At 41.9% G+C, this 17,044-nt stretch overlaps 1 protein-coding gene across 1 annotated transcript in view; it reads right to left on the minus strand.

The window, feature by feature from the left end:
- tenm1 (teneurin transmembrane protein 1) overlaps positions 1-17,044 on the minus strand; it is a 190,295-nt gene that overhangs the window by 38,358 nt on the left and 134,893 nt on the right. The window contains exon 22 of the mRNA XM_084941232.1: positions 9,297-9,529. Coding sequence (XP_084797358.1) covers positions 9,297-9,529 — 233 coding nt within the window. The remainder of the gene's footprint in view (positions 1-9,296; positions 9,530-17,044) is intronic.

Consider the following 17,044-nt stretch of genomic DNA (forward strand, 5'->3'; position numbering starts at 1 on the left):
AGAAAACTAAAAAACTGACTTTCTCTCTCTGTGTTTATGTTTATAAAAACCCAAGCTGTTTAGCTGTGACTGAAAGAACATTCAGCATCAGAGCTCTAGTGTTTTTTTATTGTCAAGTGTTTCATTAGACCATCTGGAAAGAGCCTAGTGTGACTTGTGGCAGTGGGTCAGCTGGAAATTTTCAGAAAAACACACGGCATAAAGTGAGGCTGCATGCATTATTTACTCAGAGTTATCTTTTAATGCGATGCAGTCGAGCAGGGCCTGTCACTGTCTCATACAGCGACAAAGTCTGCAGTAAAAATGCAGACATGACACGGGCCATGTGTCTGCAATTCTTTTCCCAGCTATGTCAAACTTGGCTCACCTGCTGAAAAAGTCCTGATGTACCTGTGTTGCTATGTGCCTTGCCTCACGCTCTTTTGCTTGGCCCTCCAGATTTGCCACTGGCAGCTATATTCTTAGCATTATTTCTGAGAGAAAATGAGTCTCTGGCACAGTTTCATATTGTGGCTGCTCAATGATGCATTTCTGCCTCGACAAAACCGCCGCCGCTCTCCTAATTATCATGGATGCTGCAGTGTGAAAACGAGCTGCGGTAGAACTAGCATGACCCAATGGCGTCTCCTCTATTTTGCATTATCATAGAGTATGCTGCTGTTTGCCTTGCTGTGTGATTAATTCATGTGTGTATCATTAATGCAGGAATGTCCAGGGGCAAAGACAAAAGCTCGGTCAATGCGAAAGGAAACACGGGGGCAGGCTGTGCGCGCACGTGCACGTGCTCACACACGAACCGAATCTTTGCGTTCAAAAAACGCAGTGTGACTTATCGTATGCCCTTGTTTTTGTGAAACAGCGCTCTGTTTAAACCAACAAAAACAATGATAGTTGACCCACTGAGCGGGAAAGCAGCCACAGGGCCAGTTTAATATGCAGATGAGGAGTGGGACTGCTGCATGCTGCAGGATTTGGATGCGAAACACTCAGTCCTCTCTTTCTCTCCTCATCCATTTCATGCATTCTCTGGTTCTCTCCATTTTCTATTTTTCTCTATTAATGTCATATTATTTTTCATTCTCGGCTGCGCTCGCTTTATCTTTAACTCTCCTCCTCCCTCGGTCCTGAGCTCCCTCTGTTTCTCTATCAATTTAATCCGCTCTCCTGTTTTGCGAGGTGCAACAGTCTCTCTGCACTAAATGCTATGGGAGCCAGAGGTAGAATAACAATGGCATTTTCATTCCGGTGTCATAACACGGAGCAGCTGGCACAGATCAGCTACCCTTCACTTTAGTGCTGTGTGATACGGCAAATTTTGGTATCAGTCCAGTACCCAGTAATTACACCAAGTAAACGCAGGTCCATACCAATACCAGCACAATACCAGGTGAATCATCATTTCATGAAATCGCTGTGAATTTTGCTTCTCACAATAATTAGTTAACACAAACTTTTTGTGTATTTGAAACTGGGCTTTTTTGGAGACCTGGAAGGTAAATGCGCCTGTCTCTGAAGCACTTGGGTCGGCTTCTGTTGTTTAAATGTGCTGTAGGCTATAAATAAAACAGACGTGACAGCCAGCACAAAAAGGTTCAGACATTTTTCAGAGTGCATGTTTGAGGTAGATTTTTTCTTTCCCACAAAAATTATTTATTTAACACGATTCAGTGTCCTACATGCTGAACTCTGAGGTTGGAAACATACTAAAGTATCGTTCCTATCATGCTAGTATTGATCCGATACCAATACCAACAATAATAATATTTCAATCTATCTACTTCTGTAGCAGTAGCAGTGGATCAATCTAATTTATAGTATCAATGCAGTGCTGGTATTGGTGTTCGGATGGACATTAACATAACCGGATCAATACTTTAGTTTGTTTCCATCCTCTAAGTTCAGCAGAACAGGAGACGTGTCTCCACAAACACTGCTCATCTCGTGCAGCTACACTTTACTCCACCCCCTCCTCCCTACTCTGGTGTGCCGTCTCTTTATCATTAAGTGCTGTTGGTCATCATAGCTGTTACTTTAGCAGACTTGAGTATCTGCAGACTGTATTCAGACATTCAAATAACAGAATGTATTATTTTAATAATTGAATATACTCTGAGCCCGTCTATAGCCATGTTAAATAAGTTATTTTGTTAGAAAAGAAACATCCCTAAACATGAACTATGAAAAATGTCAGAACCTTTTCGTGTTGATTGTGAGGTCTGTTTTGTTTATAGCCTGAAGCAAGTTAGAACAACAGAAGTCGACCCAAAGTGCTTTAGAGACGGACAAAAAAACAGTTTCGTAATACATGAAAAGCTGAAAGTTGTGTTTTGTTGCATTAACTAATTAATGTGGAAAGTAACAATTACAGTATTTTACTGGTCATTAAAATGTGTTTAGAATTTGCTAATTGATTATTATTCATCTCATAAATCACAACACACTGTTACTGTGACATGTTATTAGTTTCGGCGTTGGTATCGGCAGCACTGGGCCTGTATTTACTTGGTAGAATAACAATGGCATTTTCATTCCGGTGCTATAACGCGGAGCAGCTGGCACAGACCAGCCTCGCAGCCGTAGGAGACCTCAGAACTTCCCTCACTGCCTCTCGCTAACACAGTTTTGGGAAGTAGCAGATTTAAGAAACGTGGAACGCGGGCCGCAGCGATTAGAGCGGTGCAGTTAAAGGACAGTACCACTCATAAGGCATCACTGCCTGAGCAGAGGCAGGGGACCAGTGTTTGCTGACTTAATGGTTTGAGTGCGGCCTGGCTGACAGCAAAGCACCGTTTGATTCACCGCTGCTGAAACAAACTGGGAAGTGATCCTGCACGCGCTGCTGCGTTTCCAGCTATTTCTGTTAATGAGACCAGCACCCAGTGTGTGAAGATATTCATTCACCTAAGCTGCTTATATGTCAACCACCAGCCAAGACAGCTACTGTACAGCATGAAAGCCTGGCTGTCGTGGTCTCTGAGCAGCTCTGTGCCACGTGAATCGTATTCACCCCTGGCTCTGACGCTTTTTTTTTTTTTTTAAACACACCCAGGCTGTTCAACATGCAAATAACCGCAACCAGTTTAAACCCCACAGCTTCATTCGGCAACCAGGCCCCGCTATCTCATCACCGATGGCGTGCCTCGCAGCTGTGTTGCCGAGTGAGATGGGGGACAAATGTGTCTGTCAGTGTGAGGGGGAGAGAGAGAGAAAGAGTTGCAAAGAAAGGGACTGAATGAAAGCAGTGGAGAAGAGAAAAGAAAAAAGGGGAGGGGAGAGAGAGCGGGCCGACAGGGCACAGGGAGAAATGTGGTGGCAGCATGTCAGCTTCTGATAAGGGCATTAGTCTGCCCCCTGTGGGTCAGAAAGAGAGACTGACAATGCAAGTGCTCCCACCACCACGTGCACGCGCATAGACGCGCACACCTCTCTCTGTGGATGTCAGCTCTGCTGCCTGGGACTAGTCAACAAATTAAAGATAAGACCTGCACACTGCAGCCGCCAACAACTAAACCTTCAATCACCGGGCTCCCTCTGAAGTCCTCTGTCCAAACCAACACATGAAAGAAACAGAACACTCTGCTATTTTTACATATGTGTGTCTTTTATTGGACGATTGCTTAAGAAAAACAAACAAACAAAAAAAGGGATCCCTTTACGCTGTGAACGGAATTAGTCTAAAATGTGAGCCAAGGCTGTTCCCGTTCCTGAGGGATTGACGCCTCTTTCATGTCAGACATGGGATCCATCCTAAATGGAGCAAGGCCTTTTATTTACCAAGCTAATTGACTGCAGAAGCAAATGTGCAGCCAGCTCCAAACAATGCCCCAGATCTTGTATTCATAAGTGAATGTTTGAAGGACACACGATAATCCCTGTAGCTTAGGTTATTGTGGGGCGGAGTGAGGGGGGGACTGTAAACGAGAACGCGCTGCAACATCGCAACGCTGTCAGCTAAATTAAAATTATGGATTACTGTTTAACAACTGTTTTGCCGTGCTGCAACAATATTATGTGTCGCAGCAGGCCTACCGCTGCTATTTGAACACCGGGGCACGAGGGTGATTCATCGACGCGATTGGTGGAGGGGGGAGAAAAACAGATGGAAGAAGTAAGGAAAAAAGAGGAAGGTGCTAATTTGGAGCGAGGAGCTCACCAGAGGACGAGAGGCGAGATCAATGCTGGAGAATCACAGAGACACAACTTCAAAAAAGAAGGGGACAGCTATTTCTCTGTGAAGTCTACCACTCATTACCATTGGAGAGAGGGGGGGGGAGTGTGGGCTGTGGCAGATAGATGACAGCGAACCGAGGGGCTCCAGGCAGAAATCTCTAGATCCTTTATAAGAGCTGGTTAGTAGGAACACAATAGCCACAGAAGATACTCTGTGAACTCCAATGAGTCAGTATAAATTCCTGAGTGAACAAGAGGAGTCTTGGGACAGCATATTCTATTACTGCACGAAGGTAGAGATACGGCATGTTCTAAGGTGTAAGTAGCGCGTATACACAGAACAATAGGCCACAGATCATGTGTCAAATGGTAGTACGAGTCAACCGCGATCTTTTTCGCTTATCATCTTCTTGTTTCTCTTTTTTCCTCCTCTCGTCCCTTTTATATATCTGAATGAACTCGAGAAGATGGAGGAAATTAAAATCAAACATCCCCCATCAAACCTGGAGCTTCCCTGTGTTTAGTGACATTTAAAGAACGGAGGCACGCTACATTTATTTATTGCGCTCTGTATCGACCGGCTGTCTGCCTCCGACGTCGGACGGCGTCGCAGGCGCACGCTGAGTATGACTGACAGAACAGGCCTTGCAGGACTGTGGGCGTAGCCTGAGTGACAGGCATGTGGCTAAAAAATCTCCCGTGACACCTGGAGACCGAACGCTGGAAGGCAGGAACAAAAAATCTGCCATTTTAACCTTTGTAGTGTGACATCCTGGAGGACAACTGATGTAGCACATGACATTTGATTTTAATCCGCGGTGAGTTCAGAGTCACTGACCAAATAAAGTGAACTGCAGCTTTTTCTGCATACGAGTGCTCGTGCTTTACTGCAAACTGTAGCATTAGTCAGTAGGCAACCTGGAGCTTTACTTGTGCAGTTATATTTGCATCACCCTTTGTCTGTGCATACAGTCACGGTGCACAGTACATCACAGAATAAACGATATAACGTGTGGGTGTGAAGGACGGCTAAATTGAGATGAATTGTCAACATGTGCTTGCAAAAATATGGATCTCTGCAATGTGAAGACGCAGATGAACATTAACAGAAAAATAAATGAAATCAGTAGTCTGTGTTTGCATCTCTGTGTTTTTAAAACAGCACAGATTTTTACACACAGATAAGCTGTCGTGAGAATCTTTGAGAACTTGCTGCAGTTTCTCTGCAGATTTAGGCTTCTGTCGCTATGATATTGAGGTTATATCAGCCTGCGGAGGTCACACCATCTGTTGTCGTTCTTCTTTTGGAACACATTTCGCAGCACTATATACAATAAACACATTCAGCACCGCTTTATAGACGAAGACTGTTTCTCTCACCACTATTGTCCAAACTGCTATGAGTGTAAGGGACCAAAAGAAAAGGAAAAAAAAATCCCTAACCCCAGGTATCCTGTGGGTTGATGACAAAAGTCAGACAAGACCAGTTAAATTTGCTACAGCTCACAGCCAGGACAGAACAAAGGGAATTAAGACGTAGTAGCGCAATAGCAGACAATAGCAGGAAAAGCTGGAATCCACTCCTGTCAGCTAATAAGTGAGGGCAGAACGATTAACCAATTCAAATCAACACCCCGGGCTTAATGTCTGAAATGTATGTGCATTAATTTAAATTGCTTGAACCCGGCTAAAGCTAGGAGGGAATCAAGAACTAAATCTGCAGACTTCTGTGCATTAGAAAAGCTTAATATGACAGGCATATTCTGGTTTAAGTTTATGCCTACAAGTGCTTTCTCCCCCTGTAAGCCAGGGGAAGCCATGCTTACCCTATTAGTTGAACTATTATTGTCATTTTAACAAAGATCAAACTTCCCTTGCCTTAGGAACAAGATAAAAATATTTCTCTTGTAGCCAGAAATGAGCAAAATAACATGGCGATTTAATCAATCTACAGAAGAGACAGAAGAGTACAGCGCTGCTGCGTCACAGGAATTTATGACTGTTACCACAGCCACAGTGTGCATAAAGAAAAGCATTTGAAACGGAATATTTTAGGGAGTAGACCAGGACAATTTGGAGATAGGTAAATTTAGGCTTTCAGTTTATAATGCGTAGAATTTTCTGCAGAGAATATCTGAAGTATATTCAAAAGGAGACCATCTGAAACACATATTGTGTGAAATACAAGGACACAACTGCCAACATTCTCCCTAAAAGCCGAGAATCAAATGCAGATAAGTTAATCATATCGTAAGTTGCTTAATTTAATGCACATAAACAATCTATTGAATGCTAAAAATTGTTACAATTTTGTAACTTTCTGTTATTATAGTTTATAATCTAACCTTGTAAAAGGTGTTTATTCAACCTTCTGATAATATAAATTTGCATGTATGAGCACAGCATGTGTCTGATTGTATACATGAGGTTGTTTATGAAAAATAAAAATCCCCCTGATGATGTAGAGGTCTTAAAAACTCATGTATCAAATACGATAAACTTGGCGTTTCAAGGTTGGAAACTTTTATTTTTTACTTTCTAATGAATTCATGATCCAAACTTATTGATGTTTGATTGATTTATCATAATACTGCCACACATTTGCACTCAAACTAAACATATACAAGTTTACAGTGCTGTGCAAAAGTCTTGAGTCACCCTGTAAGGTTTTATAGTTTGCCATCTCTGGCTCATCACAAGCAAAATATAAAGAAACGAGGGGTGGCTCAAGATTTTTACACAATGCTGAACACTTCTCACACATTTTTGTATCCCTACACCTGATTTTTTTTTTCAACTTGTTTGCAGGTGTGATAGTAATTTGGGTTTACGTTTAGGTTTACGTAGGCTATGCTTAATTTATCAACTTAATGGTTTCTTTTTAAAAAGAAAAGGTGAAAAATAGGTGCTTACACAAACTAAATGTCCATGAACGCAACCCGACCTGAAACCTAAGTAAGTACATGTGTTTGTGTGCCGACTGCAGCTTCGAGGGTGCACTGTGTTACCGTCAGCAGTCAGCACAAAAAAAATGATGGAAAGCAAGCTCTAAGTCACATCCTCATGACATATTTTCTGGTAATTCTTCTAAATTAGGCTTTGTGGACAAGTCCGTGGAACGAAGAATAGATTTTTTTTTCCCTTTTCCATTTCCAGTCATTACATTGTGGGGTGTTTTGAACCACAGAGCCAAAAACAGACCTTTTTCTACTTTTTTTCCACAGAGACATTTGGAGTTGTTAAAGCAAGAAAAGCACAGGTGCAACGAACAGCATTAACAATGGCCTTATTCCATTGAAGTGTAAGCCCTGACAATGAGTCGGCATACATAATACCAGAGCCTGAAACTAGAGCACCTCAATGGACTCCAGCCATGATTATTACTTTATTAGTCACACCTGTGCCATGGCAAAGTGTCTGCTGTGGAAAAGGTCTAGCTGTACCCTGGCAGACAGTCTGCTTTTAATCCAGCAAAATAACAGTATTACTGTTATTTTTTTAGGGTAAATTAGGTAAAGACTTTAAAAGGCAGCTTTCAAGTTTTAGCACCGTACAAATGAATGGCAGGAGCTATATAACAATTGCATTATATAATAGTGGTGCCTGGTTAAATCAATTTACATAAAAATAAATAAATAATGATGGCAGGGTGGCGAAAAAGCACAACCAGCATGAATCCATCAATCTATCCGTGTAGCTGGGCTGCTGGTGAGACTGTGATGGGGTGTTTTGTGGCAGTGAACAGTTGGAGCTTTGAACCAATTAAACATAATTTTAATGCCATGGGATTATCTAAATATTTGAGGGCACGTGGTGCACGTGCTAATTCAACAAATCATATGAGAAACAAAGCTTTAAATGTCATTTTGGTCAAAACATAACATGAGTCATTCCTGCAATAGGTGCACGGCTAATTTTCGCTTCATTGTAATAAGTATACACCCGACTGAAACGTGTTCTGAAGTCGGCGGGATAATTTAAAGAGTCACGTTAATCACTTTGCACTATAATTATCCTTCGTCTGACAAACAGAACATGAGCTCACTGTGCACCTTAAATCCAAAAATGTATCCCGTACACAAAATGCAGGAAAAATAATTTATAAAGAAAACAATAACCAAATGGCCATGTCCATGATACTGAATATGTTTAACACTGGCTGTGCAGCTTGCATTCATTTGTAAAGATTTGTAAAGGGCTATCTCTCTTTCCTTGCTCACTGCTACATGTGTGCACAGGTTATCTTCCCATAGCCGCACTGTCTTTACTCCAGCCGTGCTCGTAGCTTGTAATTAGCCTTTACTGTCCTTGCCAGCTCTACAGTGATGAGGAAAGGCAGAAAGAAACCATAATAACACGGCATGAACCAGGTCTTTATGACCTTTTTCCGAGGCAGCGGTGCACAACATTGGGATCATTGTTACACTGAATTTTCAACGTTCTGTGGCTGTTTTCAGTGAGTTAATCAGCCCCGTTTGCATGCACTTCACTGTAGCTGCAGCTTCCTGCTGGTAAAATGATTTGAGAGTCACTTACTTTCCATAACAAGAGCTCACCACGCTCTCTTCTTAAGCATACATGCTTTTATAGTTTTTTTTAGCTCTGCAGCATCACTCCTACTTAATATATAATATCTAAATAATCAATAACTCAATATATTGTGAAAAAGCATCCGACTGAAATGGATTTATCAGTATAGTAATGAAAGCATGATAAAGTGTCTAAGGCCTTTTTATCAATATTATGATTTTAAAAAGATGCTATCACTCTCTCACATGGATATTGAACCAAAGATGTTTAAAGCACACAGAGTATCACTGTTCCAATGTTATCAGTGTGGCGTTTTGAGATTGTCATAGAAGCTTTGTGTCCTATAATGATCTCAATCCTGATAGTTAACACACTGGAATGAAACTGAACGGTGAGATGTGCTGAAGCACAATCAGTCCGCATAAAATGTGGGTGCGTAACAAGCCGCACCAATATTAAAATCCTGATATTTACGGCTGTTTTTCTAGCCAAAGGCAACAACTCCAGCTAAATGCACCACATATTGCCAAACTGATCCGTGCGTACCGACCAACAGATCTGTAAATATTCATCTGGAGGGCTGAAGGCTGTCCTACCTCGAGGGTTATTGAGTGCAGCTTCCGTGGCCTTCCTGCCCTCTCCACAGTGGCTCTGGTCAAAAGGTAGACACTGCTCCCCCGTCCCAGCAACTACCTCCAGATTGCGAGATGGATCTTTTGGCTGCCCGAGGTTCCTCACCCTGTAAACTCTGCGACTGCTGGTGTCAGACACATACAGAACTTCCCCCCTCGGGTCCATGGCCAGATAGTACTTGTGGGCAGGGCTGGTGCTAGTGAGACAAGGTGGACAAAGTTCGTTGAAACAGGTTATACAGTGAAACTGTGCATGCTACTTTCTTTTGTTTCTTGCTTGTCTGGTGTTGTATTTATTTATTACACTGCAGTTCAAAGTGACACTGACTGAGACACTAGCCTAGTTTTGCAAAATTATACTACACCTCCATACTCCTGCCTAGACAACACCGTCACTTGAAATATAGGTATTTAGAGGCAATTAGGTCATCCCAGTGAATAGCATTACTGTGAGACTCCTGGAGTAAATTTGCGACTGTGCCGAAGCAACAAGATTAATACCTTCTAATTTACATAGTACAGATGGCCACAGCCACTGCAGCTGAAGAGTAGTCCTGAGTGATAATCTTATTTTTAGCATTGTGTATGTTAGGGACATTCTTAATATGGTTATGAATTCAAAATGTCAACATGTTGCACAGCATGTTTTCTGTTTTTCTTTACATTTGGGGCCAGAGTGGAGCTTTCACATATGCATTTATCATTGTAGAAAGTGGATTTTAACCCAAATCATGATGTTTTCCCTGCTGTAAGCTAGCAGTAAAGATGCCACAGCTTACCTACGGTAAAATGAAGTGAAAGCTGAACAGATGGAACCACTCCTTACTCTTGTTTCAAAAGCATTTACATGGGTCCTTTCAGAGCGTAAGAACAAACAACCAGTGGGTTTAGTTAGACTGTTGAGAAAAACAGTACAAAGTCCTCCTGAGCTACTGTAAACCCTTTTTTATAAGGACAGAAATCCCGTTTAAAAGGAAAGTGGCACCACTGTATCCAGAGATAATTCTCTTTTGTAACGAGCTACACATTATCCTTGTAATGAACAGACTGCAGACTAAATTCGCGGAGACGTAACACTGCATCGAGATAAGTAATTCCTCCTTTTAGTGCTGATCTGTCCACACAAACAATAACAAGGCGTAAAAACACTGATGATGTAAAACTGAACTTACATGACTCTTACATCCTAATCAGAGACCTTGTTTGCTTAAAAACTAAAACTGATATTTTCCTTTCACCCGACATGATTTTTATTGTTTGTAGAACAAATGCCCTTCTCTGAATTCACTAAAACTTCACTAAAAACGACTGCACTTCCTTCAGGTTTATGGCTGCTTTTATCCCAACAGTGCGTCTCAGTTCTTTCCATAAATATTCAGTTGGATTAAGATTACACAGCTGACCACTTCAAATGGCCCCGTGTTTCTTGGGTGCTTTTAAATGTGTGTTTTGGGCTCTCATCCTGTCGGAGGAGCCGCGACCTCCGACTGAAACGCAGCTCTCTGGCACCAGGCAGCGCGTCTCGCTCTAAAATGCCTTTGATAAGCACAGGTTCGACCCTCTGCCAGGCGCAGCAAAGCAGGCTGATTCTAAAACACAGCTACAGGAGGCGTTGCACCAGGCTCCTTTGCCCCCAAGTCCAGTTGTCTGATTAGCGATTAAGCAAACTGTTCCCCAGCTCGCTTGAAGAATTGGACCTGGGTGCAGCTCATTTGGACTTGCGCACGCTGCGCATGGATTTCTAACACTTTCTCAACAACAGATGTCTTTGTGAACATTTTCTTAAGTAATTAACAAGCTAGTGCGAGGACAAGGTGTCACCCCTTCCCTAATTGAGTCACAGAATGACTAAAATGTCAGCTGAAGGAGCACGATTTGAAAGCACCTGTGATCGAAAAGAAAGAGCGAGAGAGGGAAAGAGTAATACGAGAGTCGATCAGCAGGGGTTTTTGGGGACATACACACACAACAATCATGCTACAGCAGTCATACCTAGTGCGAGTACATCTTAAACGTGTGAGAAGGGGGTTGTGTTTTCCGGTGGCGTTTTTTTCTTCTGAACACTGAACTCGTGCGCCGTATCAAAAAGCTCGGAATTAGTTTGATGTGTTCAAAGGGCGTTCTCGCAGCATTACAGCGAGTCTCCCAGCACTTTTTAATTTTACAACCCTGCACTCAAAAAAAAAAAAAATCATGCTCAAAATGTTGATTTTAAGTAATCTGATTACATGTATGTAACCATGTAACCAGTACCATTTAATTTCATGTAAATACATTCGTCTAATTACATTATGGACTTAAATACTTGTAATTTTGTAACAAAAGTGTAATGTAAAATGTTACATTTAACGTTACAATCATTTAGAAAGCTCTTGGAATTTGGTTAATAAACCTTTGATTGTACTTACAATTATTGCTTGGTGTTTATGCTGTTATCTGAGGTCTAATCGACCCTAGCTCTAATGCTATGCCTATTATTTATTTTTTTTTTTTAAAAAGAGAAGAATAGGAAACTCAGAAGAGCAACCGAACATCCCCCATCCTCCCAAAATAAAAAATAGGGCTAGAGTAAAGTCGACCTCACAGAGTTAACTAAACACCAGTTTGGCTTTTTTATGTTTGACTTCCAAAAGCTGGACCTCCCTTTGCCTTCTTCAATAGAGCTTACAATCATTTAGAAAGCTCTTGGAATTTGTCTCTGTTTTGAAGTTTCCCCTTTTTCTTTCTTTTTTTTTTTAACTCAGTGAAACTTTTCTTCTGGTCAATTTGGGCATTCCTCTTGCAGCCTCACACAGGGAGGTTGCCTACAGCCCCGTGAATCAACTCCTAATAACTCTAGCAGCTGTGGTCACAGGAGCGTTGGCCTTATCCTCTCAGACAACTCGCACGTCTGTGTTCAGTGCAATAACAGCACCAAGGTACTTTCCTCATATAAAACCTGGTTGAACTGCTTATAAGAATGAAGAAACCCACGATGGGGCAGCACGGCGGTGGAGTGGCTCGCACTCGTGGCTCGCACTCGTGGCTCGCTTTTGGCTGTGACTGTGTGGGTTTTCACTTGCTTCCTCCCACCATCCTGTGATGCAGGATCCTGATTTACAAATACAAAAAAACCCAAAACAAAACTGATAGCACTGGTCTAAAACCAAAACTAAGACCCCTGACAAGCTCGGTCAGCAGCCTGCCGTAGTTCCAGTTGAGCCGGGCAAACTTGCACTGCTGCTCAGTCTGAAAGTTCTTGCTAAAATCCTTTGAATGTGTGAATAAAAGGAACTGTAAGGTCAGCATGCCCTGTGTTATGCAGCTCTTTGGAAGACGACTGGCCTGTTTCTTCTTGCTGTCCAAACAACATATCTTGTTGAGCAGAGATTCGGCCAGCTCCTCTACATGCAGTCCAAGTACAGCAATCGCTTGGACTCGATGGCCTCAGGCGCACTATGGATAAAACTAACTTCTCTGCAACCCGCAGTGAAAAAAAAAAGAAAAAAGCTGGCAAAGAACCACCAGGCACAGGGCTCACGCCAACTTTAAAGCAATTTAGCTTATTTGCTTTGAAAGTTAAGCTTAAATCCTTCTGGGGTTCTTTTTTTGTTTGTTGTTGTTGCTTCTGACTTTTTTCCCTTGCTTCGGTGATCTGGAACAATTAAATGCTTCTTGTTTGGCATGGTTGGTTATGCTGCTGCTCGTGATCAATAACAGGATGTAATTAAAATTTGAATGTAAAATTTCTAACTGTTGAAATTATTTCTTTCCATATGTCAAACAATATTCCAGCTAAATTAAATCAGTTATTTGGCAATAAAATTGCTTTTTTCCCCCAGGATATCAAACAATGTTAACATTACTAATAAAAATAACTGAATAATGAAAATATAATGAATTTATAATAAATAAGTAGTAGTCACACTATTAGGTAGTCCCACTATTAACATTCAGGGATGTTAATTAGTCTATATTTTAGGGATTTGGGTTCAGTAAAGAGGGTGTGCTGGCCTAAACGACAACCACTGAGCCATCCAATGAGTGGATGGACAGACACTTGTAATAAAAATTTATGACAGCAAATAAAAAATATACTTATTTTAATGACTTAACAATAATTTACAATAACTTTGCACAGGCCATTTAAAAAAAAAAAAAAAACCTTTAGCAACAACTCCAGTATGAAATGTATTAATGGATTCTTCCTTCACTGAGGTGTAAGGACATGCTCTGGGCCACACCAGTTACGCTAACTTAAACTGGCTTTCATTGATAAGGAAGTAAAGAAGAGCCGATGTCAGTGCCTGTTTTTCCTGTTTTCAATGGCACATCTGTATAATACTAAGTATAAAAACAGCAAACCTACAACTGCCTACAATAAAGCCACAAGGATGTTTTTGCTAACATTTTATAGTGTCACATAGGTATATTTGTCAGCAGAATTGTATCCACATGTCAGGCAGCGATAAGAAGCCTTATGTATAAATGTATGCGCAGGCTGCATAAGGAGAAGAACAGCATAATCCTTGCATGTGGAAATCTTTCCAACAGCTGCGTCAATGTATGATGTTTTTGAGTTGAGACACTTTGGTTACAAAAACAATGATGTGAAAATGACTCGTCAGCTGTAATTTTATGCCTGTATGTATCTTTGCTTTTGATTTCACCTGATGTCAAACAGACTGCTTAAAACAATTAAAGGAACACTTTGAAAACACATTAGAGCTCAATGGGGGAAAAACTGATATGAACTGGGTAATGTGTTAGGAATGGATGATCACATTGTTTGATGGGAATGAAAATCATCAACCTACAGAGGGCTCAATTCAAAGACAGCCCAAAAATCGAAGTGAAAAAATGATGTGGCGAGGCTTCGAGGCGACTGTTGTTGTGCTATTTAATAAATAGTTCAGTTTGATGAAATTTCATTGCAGCAACTCAAAATGGTACTCAGTAGTTTGTATGGGTGCCAGGTGCTTGTAATTCAAGCCTGACAACACAGAGACATGCTCTTAATGAGACGATGGATCGTGTCAGGGGGGATCTCCTCCAAGATCTGGACCAGGGCATCACCAAGCTCCTGGCAGCTTCAGATGGACTGAAACAGAGGTGTTCTATTAGATTTAGGTCACGCGAGCATGGGGGGTAGTCAATTCCTTCATCCTCCTGGAACGGCCTGCATACTCTCACCACATGAGACCGGCCATCATTGTGCACCAGGAAGGAGCCAGGACCCACTGAACCAGTGTAGAAGCTGACAATAAGTCAAAGGAGTTCTTCCTGATAGCTAATGGCATAATTGACTAGCCTGCAGAAGTCTGTGGGTCTCTGCATGGATATGCCTCCCCAGACCATCACTGACCCCCCCACCATCATGCAAAACTATGTTATAGGCAGCATAATGTCTCCACTGCTTCTCCAGACCCTTTCATGTCTGTCACACACACTCAGGGTGAACCTGGGGACAGCACAGAGCACCAGTGGTGGATCTGCCAATTCTGGTATTCTATGGCAAATTTCAATCGAGCTCCACAGTGCCAACCAGTAAGCACAGGGCCCACTAGAGGGCTTTGGTCCCTCATTCCACCCTCATGAAGTCTTTTTCTGATTGTTTAGCCAGACTCGCTCACTGGAGGTGAGTTTGTAGCTCTGGGGGTGCTCATCCTGTTCCTACTTGGGAAAACCAGTGGGTAAAGGACCTTCTACGGCCCTGAAGGGAGACACAGCAAACCTTTGTGCCATCCTGGTGGAGTTGGACTACCTGCGCAACATCTGTAGTGTCCAGGTATCACCTCATGCTACCAGTGGTGACACAGACACTATTCAAATGCAAAACTAGAGAAAAACCCGTCGGATGATTACTGACATGGGAAAAATGTATAAAACCATTACTGTTTTGGGGGTTGTCTCCTTGTTGCTCCTCTAGTGCACCTGTTGTTAATTTCATCAACCACAGCAGCTGAAACTGATTAACAACCCCCTCTGCTACTAAACTGACCAGATCAATATTCCAGAAGCCAACTTAAAGCTCTACTCTGATTAAAAAGCGGTCCTCTTTCATTTTTTTTTTTTTTTTGAAGTATATACAGGATCATCTTTTCTGCTAACTTCATGGCCTTTCAATGGACCGCAGTACGGCATCAAAAAAAAAAAGCTCTGACCCAACAGAAAATAAGAGGGAACAATAACAAGGAGTGCAACAAAGGTCCAAAATTAAACCCAGGCAAATCTGACCTCAGCTGAATGAGTCATGGGGACAAACAACTGCCCGTTGTTATTGTTGTTGTTATTGTTGCTTGATGAAAAGTGGACAAAAGTCTTGGAACTGATTCACTGAGAGGCTCAAATAGACAGCATGTTGCACAGGAAGAAATACCTCCGTGCGGCGTCATGTACATGTCCTACTGCTTATAAGAAATTGTCCTTTTCTCCTCAAAGCCTGAGCCAAACATTTGCACAACTGACTTTATTCGCCCTTACGCTTCCTGCAAGCTGCATACTGTCCTTTGTGTCGGATGAATTCCAACAGTGTGGGCAAGCAGCTGTGCAGGCAAGATGTGACTTGTTTCTCCACATATAGTCCACAGTTCATTAATTACATAAAACCTTTGATACTGTCATGCTATTGTGTTGTATTGTGTTGCATTATTATTAAGACTTGAACACAGTGATCAAAAAAGTGAGAGGGAATTTAAATTTTGCACTTTGAACACTGTAACTAACTGAGTTCCGGGCAATTACTTTTGTAGCGTGAAATCCAATGTCAGCTGGGTCTGGTCAAAGGCTTCCTGCCAATTAAACTTGAAGACACGCTGTTAAAGGTTTCTTTTTTCCTCCTTTCTTCGGCAGCTATTCAATAAAAAAATGTCCTGCGAGGAAAATTACAATGTCAAAACAAATATTTCTGTTGTCACGCTCGTGCTCAATTAAAATATTTTTACGGGGCTGCAAACCTTTTCATTTCTTCTTCTTTTTGTAGCCAGCGTGTCCTTATGATTTCCAGTTTGCTTTGGACAGCCTTTGTACCCTAAATATCCTTTTCTTTTAAAGAAGAATACTTACTTACTGAACCTTCTCAATGCCCAGAAGAGAGAAAAAAACAAAAACAGCAACATCGGCAGGCTTGCTGTCAGTCATCTAGTCCATTAAGTGCATAACTGTTTACAGAGCTCAGCGCTGAACTGCACATACATAATTTAAACTCGATCCTAAGAGAGTTATATTCACCGAGTTTCAAAATGTGCCACTGCTCGGCGTACGGTGCATCGTATTTGCCGGGCCTCTTGAAGCTAGCGTGAGCATCGCGCGCTGTATATAACTGATTACAAATCGCTTCACCTGTCTTTTCCTCAATTAGATGCTCATAGCTCCGAATGCTTTCCTTCAGTGGAAGGAAAATGAACAACAATAACAACCGGAGCACAAACAATCCCACTCCAGCCTTGCTCGTTCCCACCGCACGCAATAACAAAACAGTGATCAGAGTTGATAGACACAGTGATCTAGCTGTTCCTGACTGTCTCTCTAAATCGACAGTCTGGGCTCTCAGATAATACTGTCGAGGACTTCCTCCCCTATTTGCTTAACTCCTCGCTCCGACTCTTAAAGGGGGGGAAAGAATAGACGGCGGTTTCATGTTGAGCACTTCCCATACCGTCTTCCCCTCAGAGAGCACCTTGTTTTGAAGCCCTTTTGGCTGATCGGCACTTTGCTGGGAAGAATGCATAGTG

Source organism: Perissodus microlepis, chromosome 2 (assembly GCF_051167445.1).
Source record: "Perissodus microlepis isolate ML-2025 ecotype Zambia chromosome 2, ASM5116744v1, whole genome shotgun sequence".
NCBI lineage: Eukaryota > Metazoa > Chordata > Actinopteri > Cichliformes > Cichlidae > Perissodus > Perissodus microlepis.